The 26,554-nt window shown below is 37.4% G+C and overlaps 1 protein-coding gene across 4 annotated transcripts in view; it reads left to right on the top strand.

The window, feature by feature from the left end:
* The window catches only part of ZBTB40 (zinc finger and BTB domain containing 40), a 97,493-nt gene that overhangs the window by 48,402 nt on the left and 22,537 nt on the right, over positions 1–26,554 (top strand). For 3 of the 4 annotated variants that reach the window (XM_037828242.1, XM_037828239.1, XM_037828240.1), the window contains 4 exons: positions 13,984–14,750; positions 15,283–15,416; positions 23,824–24,016; positions 24,617–24,759. In XM_037828242.1, coding sequence (XP_037684170.1) covers positions 14,054–14,750; positions 15,283–15,416; positions 23,824–24,016; positions 24,617–24,759 — 1,167 coding nt within the window. In that variant the 5' untranslated portion in view covers positions 13,984–14,053. The remainder of the gene's footprint in view (positions 1–13,983; positions 14,751–15,282; positions 15,417–23,823; positions 24,017–24,616; positions 24,760–26,554) is intronic. The other variant, XM_037828241.1, reaches the window with a different exon arrangement.

Below are 26,554 nucleotides of genomic sequence, written 5' to 3'. Positions count from 1 at the left end.
AACTGGGTTCATGTCTTTTACTTTTTCACCTCTGCCTGTTAAATTGTAACTCAGACTCAATTACTAGCTAAAGCCCTTTCCCTTTCCTTGTCACTTATTGGAAAGAATGTATTTTTCCCTTCTCTCCTCTTCCCATTTTTTGTCTCTTAGGGATTGAGTCCTTTTAAGAATTCTGTTTTTGATTATTCTGGCATTGGATCAAGCTTATTACAAATTCCCTGTGGACAAGGATCTTGTCTTATATGTCATCTGCCTCCCACACAGCATCTGGCAATGTGCTGAGTAAGGAGTAGGCAGTTGACCCATAAATAGTTATTGATTGAGATGTGCTGGCTGAAGAGTTATAGGACTAAAAGTGCAAATTGGGGAATGGTAGGTCAAGTTCCCTGAGGCCCCAGAAAAGAGCACTTGGCCCTCTGATAGTGGAAGCAAAGACCTTTGCTTGAGTCCTTGCTAGGGACCTTGCTAGCAAATGTGGATTTCAGAACACCTGTTTTATTTGGTTAAGCAAAGAAAATTGAGACTGTAAGGCTTTAGTGCTACTTTCTTACCTGTTCAGTAAACAGATCCCATGTTTCCTAGAAACGATGACTTAGTTCTCACTTTTGCTTTTCTAGTTTTCCTCCTGTGTGTGACAGTTGTTTCTTTGTAACTCAAAGATTCTTACACTCTCAAAACCTTTTGGAAGTAGACAGCATGAAAATTTAAATAAAATAAATAAGTAAATATTCTTTGTGCTTCTTTTAGAAAGCTGGCCTAGTTTTCACTTTGTGTTGAATTCCCATTTGTATTTTGGGTCATTATTTAGCATTTGGTTCAGCCAATTAAGTTTCTTCTTTCTAAGTATCTTATTCTGTATCAGTATAGTCTTTTCTTGAGGCTTTAATGTTCCTTTGAGGAACATCCATCTTTTTGGGTGCTCTTTCGTTCCTTAAATGTTCTTCCCCTGGGACCTTTGACAATTTTCCCAAGCCTAGCAATTTCACTAAGTATTTAGTAACATAATTTAGGTTGCTTCTATACACAAATCTATGGACTCCACTTACAGATTCCAACATGCAGTGTTTCACAGAGTTCTTGCCTCTGAAAAGCACACTTTCATGGCATTGTCTAGTGCTATATTCTCTCTCCATTTAACTTCCTTACAAAGGGAGTTAGAGGGAAACAGTAAAATGTATGTTAGAGGCTTTTAAATTTTAGCTGTAAGATCAGCAAAGTATAGTTACTCTGTAGTATATTTCAGTAGCCCCCAAATGTCTAGTTTCTCTCTCATGATTATATATAAGATTTATTAAATAACAGAATTCTGTACCTGAAAGTGGTCTACAAAGATTATATAGTTTTTTTACAGATAGATAATTGAACTATCAAGTCAGATGCTTGTTTCAAAACTGTTTAATGAACATGATTTCACAGCCTCTCAGTAATGATAATAATAGCTAACACATACAGTGCTTTCTGTGTGCTAGGCACTATTTAAAGTATTAAAAAAAATCCAATCAGAATCTCTGCCTTTTAATAAGAGAGTTTAATGGTTCTTTATTGGGATTATTAATATATTGGGGCTTGTTTCCACTATTTTAATTTGTTTTCTATTTATCACACTGTTAGTCTCTTTTTTCCTTTTCCTGCTTGCTATTGGATTTATCATATTTTCTTTATTCTCTTTTATACCTCTTTTTGCTAATACTTATTTAGCTTCTATTCCTTTATACCCTTCTCTGTTAATATACATACTTCACTCCACAAAGGCTAAAGTTAATCTTTATTTCTGACTTCCTCTAGACCCTTGGAACACCCTAACCCTAGTCTCTGTTCTCTCCTCTTCCATGTTGTTAGTTTTAATTCCAGAGAGGCAGTAAATTAGTGTTTAAGAGTCTAAACCTCAGTGGTGGAAAGCTGATAGCATTGCAACATTCTAAATGTGATTAATCCCACTAATGGAATGGTAGGGAAGGGTTGGAATGGGAAGATTTAGGCTGTATATATGCTTCCACAAATTTAAAAAAAAAAGACAGTTTAAGTAGATAATGACAATTAAATGCCAAGGATGATCCTGGATGGGATCTGAGGATGGAGAAGAAGAGGCTCAAAGGGACATAGTTGGGACATAAGAAAAAAAAAAAAAGGAAATACAGAATGTAAGCTTTGTATCAATGTTGAATTTCTTGAATTTCTTAGCTGCGCTTAATGGGAATGCATAAAAGAATGTTCTTGTTCATGGGAAATGTATATGTGAATTATATTGTTTGTTCAAAGATGTGTGCAGCTGCTCTCATATGTTCAGAAAACAGAGCAAAAGATGATGGATGATAGACAGGGAGGGAAGGAGGGAGGGAAGGAAAGAAAGAAATGGTGGTGTGACAGGATGTTAAAGTTGGTGGATTGGAGTATCGGGGGAGGGGGTTCGGGGTATGCTGGAGTTCTGTGTGTGGGGTTTGTATTGTTTTTGCAACTGTTCCTGTAACTTTGAATTTATTTCAAAATAAAATAAAAAAAAAAAGAGTCTAAACCTCAGAGCCAGACTACCTGATTTTGAACCCCAGCTCTGCCACATGCTATCTGTATTACCCTGGATACATTACATAACCTCTGTGCCTCAATTTTCCCATCCATAAAGTAGGAATGATAAAGATTACCCACTTCATAGGATTGTTGTAAGGAATTAATATATGGAAAACATTTAGAATAATTCTTGACAAGTACTAAGCATTTAATAAGTGTTAGCTACTATGATTGTCATTATTCTATCTTGTTTTTAACCTTTCCCCTTCCATACCCATTTTTTAAACAGCTGGTTCTTTTTAGGTATACCAATACAGTAATTTCTTTTTTACTGAGATATAATTAATATACAGTGCAAAGCATAAATCTCAAGGTTTCTCTTTGAAGAGTTTTAAAAATATCTACTGTCCTAATCACCATCCAAAATAAGTTGTAGAACATTTCCATTACCGCAGAAAGTTCCTTTGTGTCCCTTTCCAATTATTTCCTTTCCCCACACCCTCCACTACCATCTCCATTACCACTATCTGATATTTATCACCACAGATTAGTTTTGTCTTATTTTGATTTCTTATAAATTGAACCATATAATATGTACATTTTTGTGTCTGTCTTCTTTAACCTCCATAATATTTTTGAGATTCATCCATGTTGTTGCATTTGTCAGTAGTTCATTCTTTTCTATAAGAAATTGCCAAAGAGTTCTCCCAAGCGTTTGTACCATTTTGCACTTCCACCAGCAATGTGTGAGAGTACTAGTCACGCCACAGCCTCACCAACATTTGGTGTTGTCAGTCTTTCTGATTTTAACCATTCCATGGATATGATGTTTAGCAATTTCTTTGCTGGCTGTTTTGTCTTACATCCTATCCCTTCTTTCTGGTTGTTTACCTTTTATTTAAGTACAATTTTTAGTAATTCTTTCAGTAACAGCCCCTAGTCTCCTGTCTTTGAAGATAATTTTAGTTCAAACTCACTCTCAAATAATTTATTAGCATATATAGAATATTATGGTTAACTAGTATTTCCCTTAAAATTTGAAAATTGTTATTCCATTTTCTTCTGACATCTAATGTTATTAATGAGCAGTCTGTATTTGTCCTATTGTCTTCTCTTATATGTAATATCTTTTCTCTTGATTTTCTTAAAAAATATTTTTCTGTCATTAATAGTTTAATGTTTCATTCTGAAGCCTTGTGTTTGTCTTTAATTCTAGAAAATTCTCAAAAATTTTAACTTCAAATTGCCTCTCCCACATATTCTCCATTGTCTCCATGTGAAACACGCATTAGATAGATGCATGTTTAACTTTCTCATTCTATCGTCCATGTCTCTTAACATCTTTCATATTTTCTATCTTTTTAACTCTCCACTACCTTCTAAGGAATTTTCTGAGGTTTCTTTTCCTAATCATTAGTTTTTCCTTTAGCTAATAGAAATCAATGGACAAATTTCAGTGACTTAATTTTTTATTCCTCGAAGTTCTTTGGTTCTTTTTCACATCTGCCTATTCTTTTTCATATTGTCCTGTTCTTTCATTATGACTTCTCCTCATTTTGCCTGTTTATTAAAATGAAACACAATTATAGCATTTTTCAGAGTATTCTGAAAATTTTATGGTTCTCAGTTCTTGGAGATGCTGTTTATTTTGTTTCCTGCATCTAATAACTTTGCTTTGTGGTGATTCCTTTCTTCATGTGCCTTATATGTTTTTGTTTGTTTTGCTTTTTTGCTTTTTTGGGGGAGTGTGGGGGAGCCTCCTCATCTTGCAACATTCTAGCATTTATGTGTCTGGCCAAGGCTCCCCTTCTTTTATTTTATTTTTCTTCCTCATTCTCAATCCCTACTTGCATAAAGGTACTCACAATAATGTATTCGATAAAATGTCTTTGACTACATATGTAGCCTTATCTAATACATAGTATTGTTTTATGTGTTTGTAACTTACATAAATGATATTATGCTCTACATCTCATTCTATTTCTTATTTTTCATTCAATACTGTGTGTTTAAGATCTTTTCATGTTGCTGCTGCTTTGTGATGCACCATAGTCCATAGTATATATCCTGCACATTTACTCATACATCCTTTTAGTGATGGACATCTAAATTGCCTTTCATTTTGCTATCACATTGTTCCAGTGATCTTTCTGGTTATCTTTCCTTATGGACCTTTGTGATAATTTTTCTAGAGTATGTACCAGGAGTATGATTCTTTGGTCACAAGGCATCTGCACAGCTAATTTTATTAAATATTACCAGATTGCTTTTCCATAACAGCTGTTAATTTATAGTTCCATCATTGGTGCCCTAGGTTCAAATCTAGGTTTTAGGTTTTACCATATATTACTGTGGGACATCAGGGAAATTATTCAACTTCCCTGGGTCTTAGTCTCCCTATCAGTAAAAGGAAATAATAACAGTACCTGCCTCATCAGGTTGTAAAGAGGATAACATGCATATAGAACACTTTTTGAATATAATAAGCATCAAATGTTAGTTGTTACTACTATTAAAACAATTACTTTTATTGTTTGTTAGCCAAGTAAGTGTCCCCTTCCTTGAATTGCTAGTTAATATCATTTGTCCATTTTTCCCTTGGGTTTCAATCTTTTAAGATTTGTAGGAGTTCTTAAATATTCTAGAGATTATTTCTTTTTGCCTTTAAACTTTGCAAATGTCTTCTCCCAGTTCTGCCGTGTGTCTTTTAATCATGTTTAAAGAGTTCTTTGCCAGAACCTTTAATATAGATGCAGTCAAATTTATCCCACCCCCACCCCCCCCGCCCTTGGGGCATTGTCAATCTTTCCATACCCCTGCCTCATAGATACCCTCTGACATTTTCTACCATTGGCTTTTATAGTTGTACCATTCACTTTCAGGTCTTCTTCAGATGGTTTGTAACCCTTTTTATGTTTTTTTTTTCCCCCTGTGGGAGTCCTTGTGCCTTGAGCTATGAAAGTATTCCTACACAATGGTTTCAGGTTTTTTGTGGGTTTTTTTGCTGCATGTCAGAGACCAGTTTTTATGTTAATTTCTCAGGTTGGGGTTCCTGTGTCATACAGAGTACAAATTTGGATTCTACACTTCTGTATACCATTGGCTGGCATTTTAAATTTCTTGTGGGTACCTTTTCTTCTTCTACTCAAGGCCCAGATAATTAGCAACTTTTATTGCTTCTTCCCAGAGCCAGTGAGCAGGGAATTTTTAGACTCTCTATCAAGGAGGGCTAGGCTTTTGAGACTCTGGGGCTTTATGTAAGGGTCTCGATTCCAATTCCCTCACCTTTTACCTGCCTAAATTTACATTTGCAGTCTGTGTGTGAGCATTAAACCAAGTCCAGGGCCTATGTGAAAGTTTGAAACCCCTAGGGTACACCATGTCTCAGCTCCCAGTTACTGTTCTAGCTTTGATTTTTGATGTGTCTTTGATTTCAGGTGCCTAGAGATTTCTTTTCTTCTTCTTTTTTTTTTTTTTTAGTTTGACTGCATATTTTAAGGCATTTTTGTTATGTTTTATCCAGCAGTTCTATGTGTTTGTAGTGGGAGAAGAGGCCCATCAGCTCAACATGTCATTTTACCAAAAGTCTATTCCTTAATTAGTATTCCTGTTAATCTCAGTAAATTTGTAACTTCCAACACTGCCAACTTACTTTCATTATCAAGCCCTTGACCACTGTTGAGTATTTTCTGCTGTAACCATCCCCATTCTCTTTTTTTGTTCAAGTTTATAACCATGTTTTTATTATCTAAGTATTATAAGCCACAGAATCCTGTTCAATTTTTTTAACCTTGCCCAATTACTTATTCTGCTAAATGTGTTCTATTATTTCCTCTTCTAATATGTGTTGTGTGTTATTTGCAAATTGATTTCTTGTTTGGATATTTTCTCAGCTATTAAAATAACTAAATTTTCGGTTATCCCCTTTTTCTTTTCTAAAAGTAGTGTCTACCTTTGCTGTTTTAAATATTATTTAAATATTTCCCTCTTTTTTTTGTTTGTTTTCCACAGGTGCTAGGAGATACAGATTCTAATCCTGCACCTCCTGCCACTACTATTACAGCAAGTCACTATCACTTAGCTCCTAGGCCTCGGTTTCTTCATCTGTTAAAAAATATACACATTTTTATAATGGCTCAAATATTAAAACTGAAGCTGCACTCAAAAACAGTAGAGCTACATTACCACAAAGGAGAGTCTAAACTTGCATGTAATGGTGCCTAAGAGTCTCCCCCAGAGTACCTCTTTGTTGCTCAGATGTGGCCCTCTCTCTCTCTAACTGAGCCATCTCGACAGGTGAACTCGCTGCCCTCCCCCCTACGTGGGACCCGACTCCCAGGGGTGTAAATCTCCCTGGCAATGCAGAATATGACTCCCGGGGATGAATGTGGACCCGGCATTGTGGGACTGAGGGTATCTTCTTGACCAAAAGGGGGATGCAAAATGAGACGAAATAGTTTCAGTGGCTGAGAGATTTCAAATGGAGTCGAGAGGTCACTCTGGTGGACATTCTTATGCACTATATAGATAACACCTCTTAGGTTTTAATGTATTGGAATAGCTAGAAGTAAATATCTGAAACTACCAAACTCCAACCCAGCAGTCTGGACTCCTGAAGACAATTATATAATAATGTAGATTACAAGGGGTGACAGTGTGATTGTGAAGACCTTGTGGATCACACCCCCTTTATCTAGTGTATGGATGAGAAGAAAAACGGGGATAAAAACTAAAGGACAAATGGGGTGGGATGGGGGGATGATTTGGGTGTTCTTTTTTCACTTTTATTTTTTATTCTTGTTCTGGTTCTTTCTGATGTAAGGAAGATGTTCAGAGATAGATTGTGGTGATGAACGCATAACTATGTTATCATACTGTGGACAGTGGATTGTATACCATGGATGATTGTATGGTGTGTGAATGTATTTCAATAAAACTGAATTTAATTAAAAAAAAAAAAACAGTAGAGCTAGATTGTTCTCAAGGTTCCTCTTTGAGAAAGCTGAAAACATTATATGCATTTATAAATGTCCCAAAATGTTAGGTACATGGTATAGATGGGACTTGGGATGATTAAAACTGAAAAATTTATATTCATTTTAGGAATTATTTTTATTTCTTTTTTATCTATCACATTCAAATGTTAGAAAATATAAAAAACAATGGTAGTGGTGGGGATTATCCATAATCCTGCTAACAAAGGCAACCCACTTTGACATGTAATTCCATTTTTTTCTTAGTGTATTTTTTTCTTTATATAAGTGATATTATACAATTTTATCACCTTAACAACCTCAAACTCCAGCTGAATGAGATACTTCCTTCCCTAACCTATTTTTTCTTCTATTATCTGGATGGTGGCACCATCGTCTATTAACTCGCCAAACCAGGAACATGGAAGTTGTCTCTTTCCTTCCCTCATGTCCATTCAGACCCTAAATCATAGCAATTAAAATTTCTAAATATTTTTTGGTCTCTATTCCTTTCTTTTTCTTTTTTTAAATAAAATTTTATTATGGTAATAATAAACAACACAAGATATCCATTGTAACCTCTTTCATATGTACAATTCATTGATATTAATTGTATTGACAATTCTATGGAACCATCACCACTGTGCATTATCAAAACTTTTTCATCACCCCAAACAGAAACTCGATACCCATTAAGCATGAGCTCCCCATTCCCCTGAGCCCCTAGTAATCTGTAATCTACTTTCTGTCTCTAGATATTTGCTTTTCTAGGTGTTTCATGTAAGTGAAATCATGCAATATTCATCCTTTTGTGTCTGACTTGTTTCACTCAATATGAAGTCTTCGAGGTTCATTCATATTGTTGCATATATTAGAACCTCATTCCTTTTTACAATTGAATAATATTGTATTATTCAATATTTGGATTGAATATATCCTTGTATGGATATACCACATTTTGTTTATCCATCCGTCTCTTGATGGGCACTTGTTTGCTTCCACCTTTTGGCTATTGTGAATAACACTTCTAAGAACATTGGTGTACACATATCTGTTCGACTCCCTGTTTTCAATTCTTTTGAGGATATACCTAGAAGTGGAATTTTGCAGGGTCATATGGTAATTCTGTGTTTAACTTTCTGAGCAGCCACTAAACATTTTTCCGCAGTGGCGGCACCATTTTACATTCCTACCAATAATATATGAGGGTTCCTGATTCTCTGCATCTTTGTCAACACTTGTTATTTTCCATTTTTTTAGTAATGGCTATTCTAGTGGCTGTGAAGTGGTATCTCATTGTGGTTTTGGTTTGCATTTCTCTTATGGCTGATGATATTGAACATCTCTTCCTGTGCTTATTGGAGAAAAATCTATTCAAGCCTTTTGCCCATTTTCTTATTGAGTTGTTTGTCTTTTTGTTGTTGCGTTGTAGGAGTTCTTTATATTCTGGATATTAATCCCTTATCAGATAGATATGTGATTTCCAAATATTTCCTCTCATTCTGTAGGTTTTCTTCTCACTTTTTAAAAAATGTTCTTTGATTCCGCAAAATTATTAATTTTGATGAAGTCCAGTTTACCTAGTTTTTTTCTTTTGTTGCTCTTGCTTTTGGTGTCATATCTAAGAGTCCATTTCCTAATATAAGGTCCTGAAGATTTTTACCTGTGTTTTCTTCTAAGAGTTTTATGCCTTTAGCTCTTATATTTAGGTCATTGATTTACTTTGCATTAATATTTGTATATGGTGTGAGGTAATGTCCAATTTCCTTCTTTTTTTGTATGTGAAGATCCAATTTTTCTAGCACCATTTGTTGAATCCTCCTCTCTTTTCTATTTTCTATTACCAGTGCTCCTGGCTGAAGTTTTCATTACTCTTCCTCTGAACTTCTGCAATAAATGAGTCTGTCTCTAGCATTGTCCCTGTAAAACTGTCTACAAATATTACTTAGGTGATATATTTAAAATGTAAATCAAACCATATGACTCTCCTGCTTAAAGCCCTTCAGTGGCTCATCATTGCCTTTAAGAAAAAATCCAAGCTGCTCAGCATGGCTTATGTATCTGTCTGTGGCCAGGCTCCCCCTTGCCCCTCCAGATTCATCTCTTTCTACTCTCTATCCCCTGCTCTATGTTCCAGTACCACTGAACTCCACATAATCCCACCTTTCAAACCTCCTCCCCTCCACTATGTGGTGTTTTCTTATCTGTGTTCCTGTGCTTGTGTAGTCTTCCCTGCTTGGAATACCTTTTTCTCCCTCTCTTTTTACCTGATCAGTGCCTACTCGTCCTTTAAGACACAGATCAGCTGTCACCCCCTCCTCAGAGCCTTACTGTAACTCCTGGACATCCCTGTTCCCTAAACTAGGTTTCTGTGTGCAAATCTTTTATCATTACATTTCCCTCCATTCATTTATTCATTCTAAAAGAAACCAACAATATTTGTGTTAGGCAGAATTTTAAGCACTAGGATATAGCAGCTGATAAAACAAAGCTCCCACCCTAATGGAGCTTACATTCCAGTGAAGGGAGATAGATAATAAACAAAGAAAAAATATAGTATGTCAGTAGGTGATAAGTGCTGTAGTGAAAAATAAAGCAAAGTAAGGAAGGTGGGATGTTCTGAGGTTGGAGGGGTAGGTTGCTGTTTAAAGAACATGGTCAGGGAAGGCCTTAATGATAATGTGGCCTTTGCGCGGAGACCTAATGGGAGTGAGAGCAACCCATACAGATAGGTGAGGAAATATGAACATAAAGACCCTGTGGCAGAAGTATGCTTAGTATGTCCAGGAACAGCAACGAAAGCAGGGTGAATGGGTGAGAGGGAGAGTAGTAGAAGATGAGGTCAGAGAATTAATGATGAGCCACATCTTGAAGGGCTTTGCAGGTCTATAATTTTAAGGACTTAGGCTTTTATTCTGAAACTGGAAGCCATTACAGGCTTTTGTGCAAAAAAGCGACAGGATCTGGCTTATGTGCTAAAAAGATCCCTCTGACTACTGGGTGAAGGAAGAAAGGGTGGGGATAGTGGTATGGCTAGGGAAGAGTGGGTGCATGGAGGCAAGTTAGGTGGTTGTTGCAAGAATCCACATAAAAGGTGATAGAGGTGTGAACTGACCAGAGTGGTGCCAGTAGAGGTAGTCATAAGTGAGTGGATTTTGGATATATTTTGAAGATAGAGTCAACAGGATTTGATAAAGGATTGGATGTGGGGAGTAAGAGAGAAGAGAGGAGTTAAGGATGCTTCTAAGGCTTTAGTCTGAACAACTGGAAGGATGGACTTGCTGGGGGGGGGGGTGGCAAGAGAGTTTTGGTATGTTTAAGATCCTAACGGGCCTCCTTGTTGAGTTGGTGGTTGGAGATGGGATTCAGAGGACAGATCTTAGCTGGAGATAAAAATTGGAAAGCTGACAGCATTTAGATGATATTTTAAAGCCCTGGGATAAGATGAGAGAGAAAAAAAGAGGTGGGATGACTGAGCCTAGAGCACTCCAAGTTTAGTGATGAAGAACCGGCAAAGGAAGCTGAGGTGGCATGGTGTGCCAGTTTGAATGTATTGTGTCCCCCAAATGCCATCATCTTTGTGGTCTTGTGTGGGGCAGACGTTTTTGGTGCTGGTTGGATTTGCTTGGAATGTGCCCCACCCAGCTGTGGGCAATGATTCTGATGAGATGTTCCCATGGAGGCGTGGCCCCACCCATTCGGGGTGGGCCTTTATCGGTGGAGCTATATAAATGAGCTGACTCGGGGAGGAAAGAGAGTGCAGCTGGGAGTGATGTTTTGAAGAGAAGCAAGCTTGCTAGAAAGGAATGTCCTGGGAGAAAGCCGTTTTGAGGCCGGAGCTTTGGAGCAGACGCCAGCTGCCTTCCTAGCTAACAGAGGTTTTCCGGACACCACTGGCCGTCCTCCGGTGAAGGTACCCGATTGCTGAGGTGTTACCTTGGATGCTTTGTGACCTTAAGACTGTAACTGTGTAGTGAAATAAACCCCCGTTTTATAAAAGCCTGTCCACCTCTGGTGTTTTGCATTCTTCGGCATTAGCAAACTAAAACACATGGCCAGTAGGGTAGGAGAATCAGAGAACCAAGAGAGAAGGACCAGATGAAAAAATGCATTTTATTTTATTTATTTATTTATTTTTTTTTCTGACTTAAGACAGTTGTTTAATTTTAAGTTTTTGGTGATATTCCAGATTAAAATATCCCTGAATTTATTTCCAGTCAAAGTTTAAAAAATAATAATTGTGACCGTCAAGTTAAGGAGAATAAACTTAACTCCCTGCTGCTTAAGTAGCCCTTTCAGTAATAAACATATATGTCCTACATAAAGGTTTATTGGCTTTCCATTCCAGGAATCATACCAGATTACATATATATCAAAATATTTCTAATCTTACACATTTAAAAGAATCCTCTCTATTTCATTTCAAGTTATCATGAATATTAAGATAAACCTCAACAATGACAAAATCATTATATTAGGATAGTAACAAAATCTGGCCTATGTTTTGGGAGAAGTAGAGAATGGATACTGGGTAGGCAGCTAATAATATCTGCCACAGTTACATCCATTTCTTATTTATGAAAAGAGTTTATGCAGCTTGTATCCAGTTTTACATTATGTTTGTGGCAAAAAAAGGGAGTTTGAATTTATGCACTACAAGGTGAATCTTACAGATTTTGAAGTCAAGCGATATGAGAAATAAGCATAATTTGAGGGCTTGGATAGCATGTTATTGACTAAGTGATTTTTAAAAAAAAATTATATTTGCTTTAAGGCAGACCTCAAGTAGAAATTATTCACATCTAGAATATTCATATGTTTTTACTTTGTCAAACTTTTTACCACTGTGTTTTCTGCCACCTTCTTTTAAAAAAATTAAGAATTTGCTCTTCTAACAATAAACAACCTTGGGGACTGTTCTAGTTTGCTAATGCCGCAGAATGCAAAACACCAGAGATGGATAGGCTTTTATAAAATGGGGGTTTATTTCACTACACAGTTACAGTCTTAAGGCCACAAAGCATCCAAGGTAACACCTCAGCAATCGGGTACCTTCACCGGAGGATGGCCAATGGTGTCCGGAAAACCTCTGCTAGCTAGGAAGGCAGCTGGCGTCTGCTCCAAAGTTCTGGCCTCAAAATGGCTTTCTCCCAGGACATTCCTTTCTAGCAAGCTTGCTCCTCTTCAAAACATCACTCCCAGCTGCACTCACTTCCTTCTCTTTGAGTCAGCTCATTTATATAGCTCCACCGATCAAGGCCCACCCCGAATGGGTGGGGCCACACCTCCATGGGAACATCTCCTCAAAATCATTACCCACAGCTGGGTGGGGCACACTCCAAGCAAATCCAACCATCACCAAAATGTCTGCCCCACACAAGACCACAAAGATAATGGCATTTGGGGTACACAATACACTCAAACCAGCACAGGGACTATACTTTATGCTTTTAGTTTTTGAAAGATTGGGTATGGTGGATGAAACATCAGTGTCAAAAGTTGCCGTTTTTATGTGTTGTTTTAAACATATTTATTGAATCCTTTAGCCATGTGGGAGCCTTTTTAATAAAAGGGCTATTTTTCAGGACTGAAGGACTTACGTACATCATAGTGGTTTTGGATGAGCACCCTTACCTTATTCTTTATCTCCCCAAATATATTTTAAACTTTTTATTTTGACTTAGTTTTAGACTTTCAGAAAATTTGCAAGCATATTACAAAGAATTCCTGTTATTTCCTTTACCCAGATTTTTAGTTAACATTTTACCACATTTACTATTATCCTTTTTTTCTCTCTCTCTCTCTCTTAACACACACACACACTTCTGAGCTATTGGAAAGTGAGTTGTATATATGATACACAATGGTGCCCTTTACTAGTAAATACTTCAGGGTATGTTTTCTTAGCAAATCATAGTTCAACTGTTAAAATCAGGAAATTAATACTGATCTTATTCAGATTTATCAGATTTTCCTAGAATTGTGCGAAAAAATGCCTTTTAAAAGAGAGGGAATGATGACCTGTGTCAAATGCTGCAGATAGGTCAAATAAGATGAGGACCTTATATTCTAAATATCTGTGTATTTGTCTCCCCTGCTTAGCTGAGTGGGAGCTTCTTACGAGCAGGATAGCATACAGAAGTGTGGTTACAGCTTTGAAATCAGTGAGCAATGGACATGCCATTTAATGCCTGTTTTCCTTAGGCAAAATCTCTCAGTCCCTCTAAGCTTCAGTCTCATCAGTAAAATATAGTATCTTTTCCAAAGAGTTGTGAGGACTAAATGAGATCACACCATGTAAAGCACTAAGCAGTGTCCCGTACATATAGTTATGCACATGATAATCATTGTCATTATCATTATTTAGTATACCTGGCACAGCGTCCCTCCCTATTGAGCAGCATTTGTTGAGTGAATGAGTAAATTGCCTTTTGTGTATGCTTGTTTAGCGCATCATTCATGCACTTCCTGTGTGCTTGTGAAGTAATAATACGGCATTTTTCAGTTTTCTCTGGTGCTGACCCTCACCAAGTGGACTGTGGAAGAAGAGAAGTCCTGAAAGCAGAGTTGAAGTGATGGAGCTTCCCAACTACAGCCGGCAGCTGCTGCAGCAGCTCTACACTCTGTGCAAGGAGCAGCAGTTCTGTGACTGCACCATCTCCATTGGTTCCATTTATTTCAGGGCCCACAAACTTGTCCTGGCTGCGGCCAGCCTCCTGTTCAAAACTCTGCTGGACAACACAGACACCATCTCCATTGATGCATCTGTGGTGAGCCCCGAGGAGTTTGCCCTCTTATTAGAAATGATGTACACTGGCAAACTACCTGTAGGCAAGCACAACTTCTCCAAAATCATCTCATTAGCTGACAGTCTCCAGATGTTTGATGTGGCTGTTAGTTGTAAAAATCTTCTGACCAGTCTTGTAAATTGCTCTGTTCAGGGTCAGGTGGTGAGGGATGTTTCCCTGCCACCCACAGAGTCACTCAGGAAGGAATCAGAGAAGCCTCAAGTAGAAATCCTTTCCTCTGAGGGTGCTGGAGAACCTCATTTCCTCCCGGAGGTTTCTGCCCTTCAAGGGGGCCCTGTGAAAGCTGAGACTGAGGAAGCAATCCAGACTGTTGTACAAGAGATGAGCATGGATTCTCCCATTGCCCAGGAGATTCAAAGCAATGCAGAAGCACCAATGGAGACCCCTAATATAGCCAAAATTTGCTCTCTCTCTCCTGTTGTACAAACCTTTAGTGAGGCAAAGAAGACAAGCACAGAACAAGGTAATATTCATTTAATAGTTGTTTTGTAATCCCTCCATTGCCAATTCCTTGACACAATGATCTTTATGAATATTTTGGTTTCATTGACAAATTTACCAAATTTGCTAGAAATTACTGTTTAACTTAGGAAACCAATTTACTGTTTAGTTTACTGTTTAATTTAGTAAACAGTTAATTTACTATTTAATTTAGCTGGGAAACCAAATCCAATGCAGTACTCCTATTGAGCCAGTCTTCTTTTGAAAGTGTCTTTTTGAGTGTTGAGAATCTGAAGATGAACTACAGAACAGAAAAGCAGTATTGAACTTGCAGTGTCCCATTTCTGATAATTATCCATTATTTTAATCAGACCAAATTTGGCACAATGAGGAAACTGTGAAAAACGTGTTGTCTGTTACTTACAACTGATGTGCTAGATGTCAGTTAAGTACAGTATTTGAGCTGAAGGTTTTCAGACAGCTTAAAATTTATTTAATCATTTCAAGTAATGAACAGCTGAGCTTTTTTTTTTTTTGTTTCCCCAACTGTTCAGAATATGAGAGGAAACACTACCAGCTGGGTTTTCTCCTGGAAAATGAAAGCATCTTCTCAGATATACTCTCGATTACCCAGGATGTTTTTAAAAGACTAGAGGAATGTTCAGAAATTAAAGGCCCACAGAAGGAGGTAGGTACCTCCTTTTTTTCTGTTTTTCTTTTATTTGTTTGTTTAATGTCCTCAGAATACCATATCTATTTCCCACATGGGGTGGAAATATGAAAATATAAATTACTCTAGGGTTTCAGTTTGTTGTTGTTGTTTTGAATGTTTATTTTCTAAAGAGCAGTCTTGCAAAAGTATTGGGCAAGATACTTTGAAAATGAAGTTATGTTTTGATCACCTGGCAAATCCCAGCTTACTAGCAGTTGTGACCCAGGATACTTAATTGAATATACTATATCCTCCTGATTAATCAAGGATAAAATGAGGCAGAAAGTAGTCATGGATAAATCAGAAATTAAACAGTAAAAACAAAAACAAAACAGAACAGACACTCAAAACATGGTACTAAAAGGATTTAATATAGATTTATTTATTTAGTAAATTTCACCCAATGTTTAGGAGTACAGTGATCATTTTCAGATATATAAAAACAGTAACAGTGAATATTTGTAGAATATTCACTGTGCGAATATTCACTGTGCTAAGCATGGTACATGTTAGTTCATTTAATCCTCACAAAAATGCTTAAGGCAGGTATTATTTTTTAGTTCCATTTTATGGATGAAAAACTTTCTCAAAGAGGTGATGTAACTTGGCTAGGGTGCAGAGTTAGAAGACTCTGAGCCAGAATTCAGACCTAAGCTTTCTGACTTTAGCGCTGTTCTCTTACACACTGGATTATAGTGCCTTCCAGCAGGGTAAAAATGATACCCATTATGTATAAACCTCTAGGAATTGCCTGACAGAACACTGCCAGATGGTCACAGTTGAGAACTATGTGTTCCCTCCCTCATAGCTCTGACCCTGCAGGCCATGGTAGAACTACCCCGGCCTTCCCCTTTCTCCTACCTGGGCTTCCCCATTCTGAGAGGCTGTTGGCAGAGTGAGAGGGGACTCCCCTGCAGGCTTGCTCATCTGATTGGTGGAGATAGGATGGGGAGGACGTCCATGTTGCAGTAGGCAGTTTAGTGTCTATTGGTTACTGTTAATCCAAACATTAAATGCCTTGTAATATTTAAATGTTTTCCTGATTCATAGTAAGTTGTTTATTTAAAAAAAAAAAAAATCAATGTGTAGTATTTATTTTCACCATGGTTAATCCACAGTTAGCTGTAAATTGTTTTCTTGGGAGATTAGCTATTTACAAAGCTGGGTTAACCCTGATGACACATTCTCAGGGAGGTTTCAGGTTGTAAGTCCTTCTTAGTACTCTTTGTACTGATTATGCTGAAGGATATTATGGTTTTATATTTTTACACTTGGATGTTCTGACTTGTTCAATTCATAATTTTGTCACTGGTTTGTTACCTTGATATCTTAGAAACACACCCTAAGACTTCCTCTCCTCTTTGGTTACAGAGAAGCAATACCATTACGTAGATCAGCAATAATCAATTATTGTCACCTCCATATTTGCTTGAACCATTTTTTGTAACATTGGCACCTAAAGGTGTCTGTCATATACCAGGTGTTCAAGAAATGTCTGCTATGTGCATTCATTCAACATTTCTTCTTTAGTCCCAATTTTTGTTCCTATCTTTTGATGACAGCAACATTAGTAGTACTTTGAAAGAACACTGATTCACTGTTGGTGATCATTATAGGCTTATACTATTTCTTCCTGGGTTTGAGGTCCAAGTAAGAGCTACTTGATAATTGTATTTAAAACCAATTCTGCTGTATTACATAATAAATCTCTCAGCTCCAGGAAGAAAAAGGGAGAAGGTGTGTTAAGAACATAAGATTAAATTAAATATACAGTTAGGGAGATGTGACTTTGTATTAGTTCCTTCATTTCCTCTCCCCTCCCCCATCTCACTGTCACTCTCGACTTTCTTTTAGGTAGGTTCATCAAGGTGTGATTGACATACAGAAAGCTGTTCATATTTTACATGTATGTATTGATAAGTTTTGACCTATACCCTGAAATCATCACCACAATCAAGACAGTAAACTTGCATCACCCCTAAAAGTTTCCTCATATCTTTTGTAGCCTTTCCCTCCTGCCCCTTTCCTCTCACCTGTCTCCAGGTAACCAGTGATATGCTTTCTGTCACTATAGATTACTTTGAATTGTCTAGAGTTTTATAAAAGTGGAATCATACAGTATGTATTTTTCTTGTCTGGCTTCTTTTAGTCAGCATAATTATTTTGAGGTTCATCTATGTTGTTGCCTGTATTAATAGTCCATTCCTTTTTATGCTGAATAGTGTTCCATTGTATGGATATACCACGATTTATTTATCCAGCTGTACCATTTACTAGCACTGTGACCTCGGGCTGGATGCCTGAGTTTCCTAATTTGTAAAATGGAGATATTATCGCCTATGTCATAGGGTCACTGCAAAAATTCATTAAGATTATTTAAGTAAAACACATAGTAAAATGCCAGGGACATAGTAAGGGCTCATGGTAATAGCAGCTGCTATTATTATTTGTTTATATTTTAACTCAGCAGTTTTAGACTTGGTTGACCAGTTTCACCTTAGTTTCACCTTTATTCATATTCACATACCTTTAATGTCCTAGTGCCGTGTCTGACCCACCCCGTGAAATGGTTTGCTGTTCTGTAGGTATCACCACCCACTTGGAAGTAACTCCCTGAACTGCAGCTGTGGAGCAAGTGGGGCGCAGCTAGTCTCTAGAATGACAGTTCAGTGTGTTTAAAAATCACCTGATGTGCTTGTTAAAATGTACACTTCCAGAGAGTCCCATTCTGTAGGTCTGTGGTAGAGCTTGGGAATCTTGCCCATGAGTTGCTGTTTTGGTCTCTGTAGCCCATGTTTTGAGAAGCACTGCTAGAGAAGATAATGGCTAATAGAACTCTTCTCCTTAATCTATGATGGCAGATGTCACAGTATCTGTGCTCTCACCTTTAAATGTTATAAGGGGCTCAGGAAAGGGCCACTGATTACCTGTCTTCCCCCTTGATTCAGCAAATATTAACTGAGCAAATGTTATGTGCCAGGCACTGAGCTGGTTGGTAGGAAAATAAACGTAAATTAGACTTGATCCTTATCCTCATAGACAGTCTTGACAGCAAAGAAATCCTACCATATGTGTAATTACTTTTTGGTGGAAGTGTGCCCAGGAGTCACCAAAAGCCTTCACTGAGAGCATGTAAAAACTGTTCACTTGAAACAGCATTATTCTAGGTTTCAGCTACAGCTTTAAAGGTTGCTTCTTTGTTTTGTTCATTTGCTTGTTTTCTGTTTTTGCATTTTTATCTCCCAGAGAACTTTTTAAACAGTTTGGTGCGGGTTTTTTTGTTTGTTTTTTGTTTGTTTGTTTATGGGTTTGGGGTTGTTTGTTTTTTAATGGTTGTTTGGTTAATCACTGTAACCACTACTCATAACTTGAGGCAGCTTAACATTAAAAAGAATCTACCTCTAAGTGTGTAATCTTGAGGCTCTTGTTAAGGCTTGTAAGGGACACAGGATTCTGGTTGAGATAGACCAACCTATTCCTTTTCTGAAACACTGCCATGGGGTGTGCAACTGGCCTAGACTGAATTTAGGGAGGACACCATGAACCAGTGTCCTGATTATTTTATTTCCTGAGATAAATGATGAAAGGTGGCAAAGCCATTCCCTGAGCAGTGGTTGCAGGAACATTAGAAGAGGCTGAGCTGCTTGAATTGTGTGAAACCAAAACCAAAATTGATTAAGGAGAAATCTCTTGGGTGTGGAGATAGGAAAGTGTCTTCTGCCTGTCTTTACATCGGTGTAATATCCTGTACCAGTTAGAAGAAGCAGGTACTGACCTAAGAGGCTTTCTGGCTAAGCTGAATAAAACTTTTATTTAACCCAGATTAATGCTTATTTTCAGCTCTTATGCTACAACTTTTGTATTCCTTTATTCCTAACCACATCCTGCTTTTAATTAATTATGTATGTAGTGATTTGACTAGAATAAGGGGATAATTTTTTCTACTACTGATTTCCTTCCTGTTTGATCCACTTTTCACCTAAAGTTCTAGCAAGACTCCTAGTGCTGAACACCTAGTAGCATTTTTTTTCTCCTACAACTTTTATTTCAAAGGCAAACAAGTCTCTTCTCCTACATGAATCTAATAATTCCTAAGCATCACTACTCTGGAGGTTTGTCAAGAAGCACAGGTCTGTGTTTTGTGGACTTTGGTCACTGACAGCTTTGGGTAACCCTCTTGAAAAGTGAGGGAGTAGGATGCATTTACACGTCTATAAAAGATGAAAATAAGTTGTTTTTACAAATCCCCTCTCTGTTAATTGCTAAGTGTAAGATATGCAGCCATAGACAGAAGGGCTAGTCGTTTTATAGGAAGGGAATTTCATTCAGTTCAACAAACATGTATTGAGTACCTGTTATGTACCGTCTCTGTACTAATCATTGCGGCTAAGAAGAATGGTACAGATTGTCTAAATACCATCCAGTGTTCAAAGTGATGTTGATTCTGGTAAATCCAATAGAATACAGTGTAAATGGGTTTTTGCACTCAAAATCTGGGAGATAGAACTGGGTGAAAGGGGTGCCAGTCTATGGAATGATTACAGTGTTCCAAACTACTCTACTTACTAGCCAAGTTACTTAATCTCTTTGACTCCCAGCCAAAGTAGGAGTAGCAAAGCCTCCCAGGATTGGTGTGAGTTGTAAAGTAGATGCCATGAATGCATAGTAGGTGGGACTGTGTTGAGCTCTTGTGGTCTGGATTGTTACGGCTATCTTCTGGCTCTCAGCATTCTGAGTAGGCATTAGAGAACGAGAATATACCATAATCTAAACAAACCAGAAGACAGTAGGCAGATAATTGGGAAAATAAGTAAATTAAATTAAAAGACGTGAATGTAAGGGAAAGGTTAGATATTTTTTCATGTATCATTGAAACTGTCACATCTTTAAATATACTGACCTGTATTTCACTCATAGGTAAAAGTACTCTGATTACTTGTGTGACCATGCATTGACGTGCATTGACAGGAATTTAGTACCTTTAACTTTAAGGATCAAAGAGGTTCCAAATATATGGTTGAAGAAGTTAGCCCTTTTGACAAAACTCTGTTTTGGTTCAGTTCTCGGAGTTTTGTTACATGGTAGCAATCGATGAACCCCCAGCATGTTGCAATATGTGACAACCTTCTGTTTAGGCAAATACACTATTTCAGAAAAGGGCTTACTATACTTTGGAGCCCCAAGCAGCTTAGTGGGTTGATGAAGTAACAGATATAAAGCTGGCTCTGGTGCAGGTCTCCAGTAGGTTCTGGAATAAAGAGTGGAGACCAGGGCTGTCAAGGCAGCTGACTGTTCCCTCCTGGCCCTTTCATCAGCCCACCCCTGCTTCTCTTCCCAGATGGTCACCCTAGTGTCACTACTGAGCAATGAAGTTAACAAATGTTTTAATTTCACTGCTGAGTAGTTCTGCAGAGGGAGAGAGAGCAGAGAGGATAATGAGAAGTTCATCAGATGCCCACCGTTGGTGAAAACTTCTCTTTCCCACTGGTCCAAATGATTAGACCGTACAAATTGGATACTGAGAGAGGAAGATGTTGGATATTTGGAGAGCTTAAGGTAAAAAAAAAAAAACCTGGCCTAGGATAGAATGAAGTAGCTATATGATGTGTAATTTTTTTTGTCTTTATTTATTGAAAAATTAAAAAACAAAAAAACAAAACCAACATTTCAACAAAACAGAACAAAGGAATAAGAAAAACAAATAACTTAAAGTAACTACATTGCTTCCAACATGTTCCTACCATACCCCAAGAAAATTAACAACCCATAACCAAGATGTATAATTAAGATGCACAAAAGAAAGAAAGGAAAGAAGAGAAGGGAAAATAATAAAGAGGAAGAAACATGAATGGGTCTGTGCTTGTTATCTAAGGTAATAAATTACTTTAAAATCTAGCAGCTTAAAACAACAAGCATTCATTATCTCACAGGGATTCCCGAAACCTTGAATAACTTAGCTGAGTCCTCTGACTCAGGGTCAGTCACAAGGCTGCAGTCGTCTCAAGACTCAACTAGGGGAAGATCTGCTTCTGTCAGGCTTCCAAAGATCCATTTCCAAGTTTACTCTCTGGCTATTGACCAGAGATTATCAATTCCTTGCTATGGGGGCTTCTCTGTAAGGGCAGTTCTAAACATAGCAGCTTGCATCCCCCAGAGCTGAGAGTAAGAGACACAGGCAAACACAAGGCAGATGTCACAGTCACTGTGTTACCTAACCTCGGAAGTGGCATCCCGTTACTTTTGCTGTATTCTCTTCCTTAGAAGCTAGTCATTGAGTCCAACCCAAGGGCAGGAATATCAGGGGAAATCTCATTGGGAGCGATTTTAGAGGCTGCCTACCACAGGATCCCCTACTGCTTTCAGGGAAAAGACATTCTAAAGAGATTATAGGCAACTAACAAAAGCATGTAAAGTTGAATTAATGTGATCTAAGGGGAGTAATTGTTAACTGGTATCTTTATCTCATTTATTTATTAATTTTTAAATAGAGACAGGATGAGTTGACCTTAGGTTTATGGAAGTTCCTTACTACAGTGAAATTTTAATGTAAATTACTAAATGGTATTGTATCTAAAAATACTTTTGAGATTACTTTAAAAAAAGAAAACTTTTCTTTTAAGTTTCATCTATTTTTTAGAGCTGTTCTGTGATCAGGACACAAGCCAAAGTAAAGCAAAGAAACACAAAGGTCTACATCATTTGTCATTCCTTTTTATTTTGGAGAGTGGGGGGAGATAAAATTTCTGTAAACAAAAATTTTAAACTTATAATTACTACCAGAATTTATAATAGCAATAGCAACTGTCCAGCTGGACTTTGCAAGTGTATACATTTATGAGATCCTTTTTTGTTTTTTGTTTGTTGTTTGTTTGTTTGTTTTTGCATGTGGCAACCATTAACTTTTTGCTTTACGAGACCCTCTTATGAGAAAGCTCTTTTTCCATTTTCTTTTTTATAATATTGCCATTTAAAACCATCTAAGGAGGTTGCATTCTGCCAAGCAGAAATATATAAAGACCTTACATATGAAATTAAGTTTTCATTATCAATTTTTTCCAAATAAATTAATTATTGCTAAAATAGAAATATTAAACCTGCCTTCCAAATGGACTTCCTCCCATTTGTTGATGAGATGTTCTGTCAGGCCAAAGAAAGGACTACTAATTTTGTGTATTTTTCCACCGGGGTTGTTAATATTTTAGCATTCTCGGTTTAGGAGAGTTGTGATGGTTAGTTCAGTTTTAGATTTGTGGTGCTGAGACCTCTGGAGGATAAGGCAGAAACTGTGGGGCTCTAGATTTAAACAGAAAGCTCAGGGTTAGAGAGCTCATTTTAAGGGTCATCTGCACGAAGGTGGCAGTTAAAGCTATAAATGCGAGAGAGCTTTGCAATAGGGAGATTATAAAGGGAAAAAAAAAATTAAAATTGAGACCAGTATTAAGGACTGCTTATGGTTCTGAAGTTGGAAGGAGAAACAGCAAGGAAAGCTGAAAAGGAGTGAGCAGAAAGGTGAGTTCTTATCCAAAAGGAGAATTGTGATGAAGGAGCAGGAGCAGTGTCAAATGCCACAATGGCACAAGGTATAAACAATGTTGGTAGGTAAAGGGGAATAGGGACTTAAACACTTAGAAGAAACTTTGAAACCCCTTCAGGTTAGAAGCAATCATTAACATGAAGAAAATCAATACCTGAATTACATGCTCTTCTTTTTACAACTGGTAACTACAAGCCATCACATTATTAGTCTAAATCAAATTACAGCCTCTCCCTAAAAGTAATGTCTCCATTTCTTTCTAATAGTAAATCGTTCATAATGTTAATGATTTAAAATGTTCTCTTCCTAAACTGTGAGGTTTAAATTGCATTCTCAGTTAGTAAAATAACAGTTCATGCCAACTTGAAATTCAGATATCCTTGCCCAAGAAACATTCAAAATAAAAGATCAGAAAGGTTATAATTAGGTAAGAGATACATCTAATTGAGTTTGTTTAATGTTCGCTGATCACCTACTACCAGGCTTTGCTAGTTGCTGAGCATACACAACAAGGACTCAAGTATGAGAAAAAACTAAACAATTACAATGTAGGGTGATAAATACAGTATTAAAAGCAGAAAGGGGGGGGGGGGTTGGGAAAGGCCTGCTAGAAGAGCTAAGCCCTGAGCAAAGTTAGAGTGGAATTGAATCCTCCAGAGGACAGGGATGGAAGCATGTGACAGCGGGGTTTGTTGGAACTACTGCTGGAGAAGAAAGGACAGTAAGTGAGAGCTGCTGGAGAGCTAGGCAGGAGAACCAAATTGTTGAGGGTCTTGCTTGCCAAATTCAAGGAGCATATGGTTCTTGTGGCTGACTAATGTCTCTTTCCTGGGTACTTTTGGTCCGCAGACCATGATGGAATGTCTAAAGGGTGAAGAAGGACATTCTGCATTCCAGAGAATCCTGCACAAAATTAGAGATGAGAGCCTGAATGTTCAGACTGTTGTGTCCCTGTTGAGGCTGTACCAAGATTCTAATCCTGCAGTAAAAACAGCACTATTGGACAGAAAGCCAGCAGATGTACAAGCCATGCAGCCGAAAGGTAGGAGAAAATCCCACCCACCTGAATGAGCAAGTTCCATTCTAGGAAGATGCTGTTAGGTTTGTTCCAATCATACATTTCTTCAGTGGCTTAGTTGTTAGCTGGTTTTCACATAAGTAATTCCAAAAGCTGTGTTAAATATATACAAGTGAATTTCAGTCCCCATTTCCATCCATTAATTAGCTAGTCTGACACCTTGAAGTTGGAGAATATCATCAATATTCTCCTGCCCTTCAAAAAGCCATACATCCAAATCAATGACTTGAGTGCCCAGGGTGAACTGGTTCCCTGACAGCACTTAAAGACAGAAGTTTCTCTCATTTGGGGTAGGTACAAAGCGTTGGCCTTCCAACCAGAAAGTTAACCTCTGGCTGGCTCTGCAGCTTTGTGTTTCGACAGATAAATGAAACATTTTTCCTTTCATAGAGTTTAAACAGAATAATAAAGTATTTTCCTCTGCTAAGAGATTCTGCATTCAGGTGTTCAGAATAAGCTGAGAATCACTTTACTATTCTGTTAGATCTCTCTTGACAAATCATGCTGTCAGTTTCTTCAAATTGACTAGCTTTTCTTGTGTGTCTCTAATTCTTTCTCCCCCAGGGAGCACAGAGGAGGTAAAGACCTTGTCTGTTCTGTTACTAGAACACAAAGAAGACCTGATACAGTGTGTAACACAGCTGAGACCTATTGTGGAGTTCCTGGAAACAGCCAAGGAGGAATTCCTGACTGGCACTGAGAAAAAGGTAACTAGGCAGCATATCTTTTCCCCCTTTCCAAATCCATGGAGCACTTTTTAAACAAGTTTTGTGACACATAGCATGTTTTACTTTGCAGTATTTTTATCTATACTACAGAGTAAGCACCTTAAAGTTAGGATTTTTGTTTCATGCCTCTTTGTATTATAGCCCTTGGAACACCTTGCTGAGGGTTTTGCACATTGTAGCCATACAGTAAACGTTTGGATGGATGGATGGATGGATGGATGGATGAATAAGTGAGTAAGTAAGTGATATTTCTGCTCTTACTCAGTGAGTTTTTACTATAAAACAGCTGCACCAAGAGTTGTTAAGGCACATTTATAATTATTATGACATTTTTCCTCTTTTTACTGTTCATCTATAGCAAAATTGGAAAACAAGCAAGAAGAAAGAGTTCAAGCTCCCACAATCTTACCTCTCAGAGAGAACCACTACTAACCTTTTGGAGCATATGCTCCAACTCATCCTGTTTGAGTCATCCTGAGATGGGGTGATAGTGAACCTACCTGCAGTTCTGTAACTTTGTAATATGTTGAGAATACATTTCTATAATAAGGAACTTGGTAGCTGTATAGTATTCTGTCTAAAGGATATACCGTAATGCATTAATTCTTGATTGTTGGGCATTTTTTTCCCAAAATTTTGCCATGTAAATGGTTGTTATGAAAGGATGGAGAACATCTTTGCACACAAATCTTTGTATACTTCTCAAATTATTTCCTTCAAATAATTTCTAAGATGTGGAATTTTGGAATATATAGAGTGTAACATTTTTAAGTCTTTGATACATATTGCCAAATTGCCCTTCAGGAAGGTTGTACCAATTTACTCTCCCACCAGCTAGCTACTAAAATCCCCATAAAACTGCTGGCATGACTTCTCAAGACAACTAGATAACTGTATTTGTTGGTGTTATTGATTTCAACTTTGTGCTAAAAATATTTTTATATCTGGAAGGAAGAGGAATAGAGAACTTTTGTGGCACCAGTTCTTAAAACTGTAGGAAGTGGCTTAAATGTTGGGGAGAGAAAATGTTTCAAAACCAATGGTATAATGGCAAAGCCCTGGATTGATAGCGAGGACTAGATTTTATTTTTCTCAGTGATACCATATTGCTGTTGTTTCAATAAATGGGAACAACCTTTAATCCTAAAATTGTATTTTGTAAATTAATTACATTTTAAAAGCTTTAAGGACTTTGAATTCCTTAGAAAAAGATAATATATGAAATAAGATTTTAAACCCCTGTTTTCTCCTTAGAATTCAGATTAAATTTTAGACCCTCAGTTTAAGTAAGTTGCTTATAGTTCAAGGGGTATCTTATTCTGTTTTGTGATTTCATTCGATTACTCATTCAGACCTTTTCCTTGTTAGCTGGATTGAATGTGTCCTTTGAATGGTTTCATTATCTTGATAAAGTAGCATTTATAGGTAGAGTCCGAACTCAACCTCATTCTCTGCAGTAAGACAGACCACACTGTCATTTTCTTCTGTCACTTTCAGTTTACCTGACAGAAAGGACTGAAGCAAAAGAACTCAAATTAGTTATATAACACAAAAATACTTCTTAGGATTGGGGTTTCACCAGAGCTTCATTAAACTACTCCTTCTAACTAAATTAGAAGCGAAAAAATAAATTGGGAGTGTAGAGGTAAATGATTGAATAGCCAGAGTGTTTTGACATCATGTGAGACCTTGGCCTTTTAGAACTTTTTTCTGTTATAAAATGATGCTAATGATGGGCTACATAGTCCTTTGCTATAAATACTTTGGGTTCTGT

This window comes from Choloepus didactylus, chromosome 2, assembly GCF_015220235.1.
Source record: "Choloepus didactylus isolate mChoDid1 chromosome 2, mChoDid1.pri, whole genome shotgun sequence".
NCBI lineage: Eukaryota > Metazoa > Chordata > Mammalia > Pilosa > Megalonychidae > Choloepus > Choloepus didactylus.
This window is presented reverse-complemented; position numbering and strand designations above follow the sequence as displayed.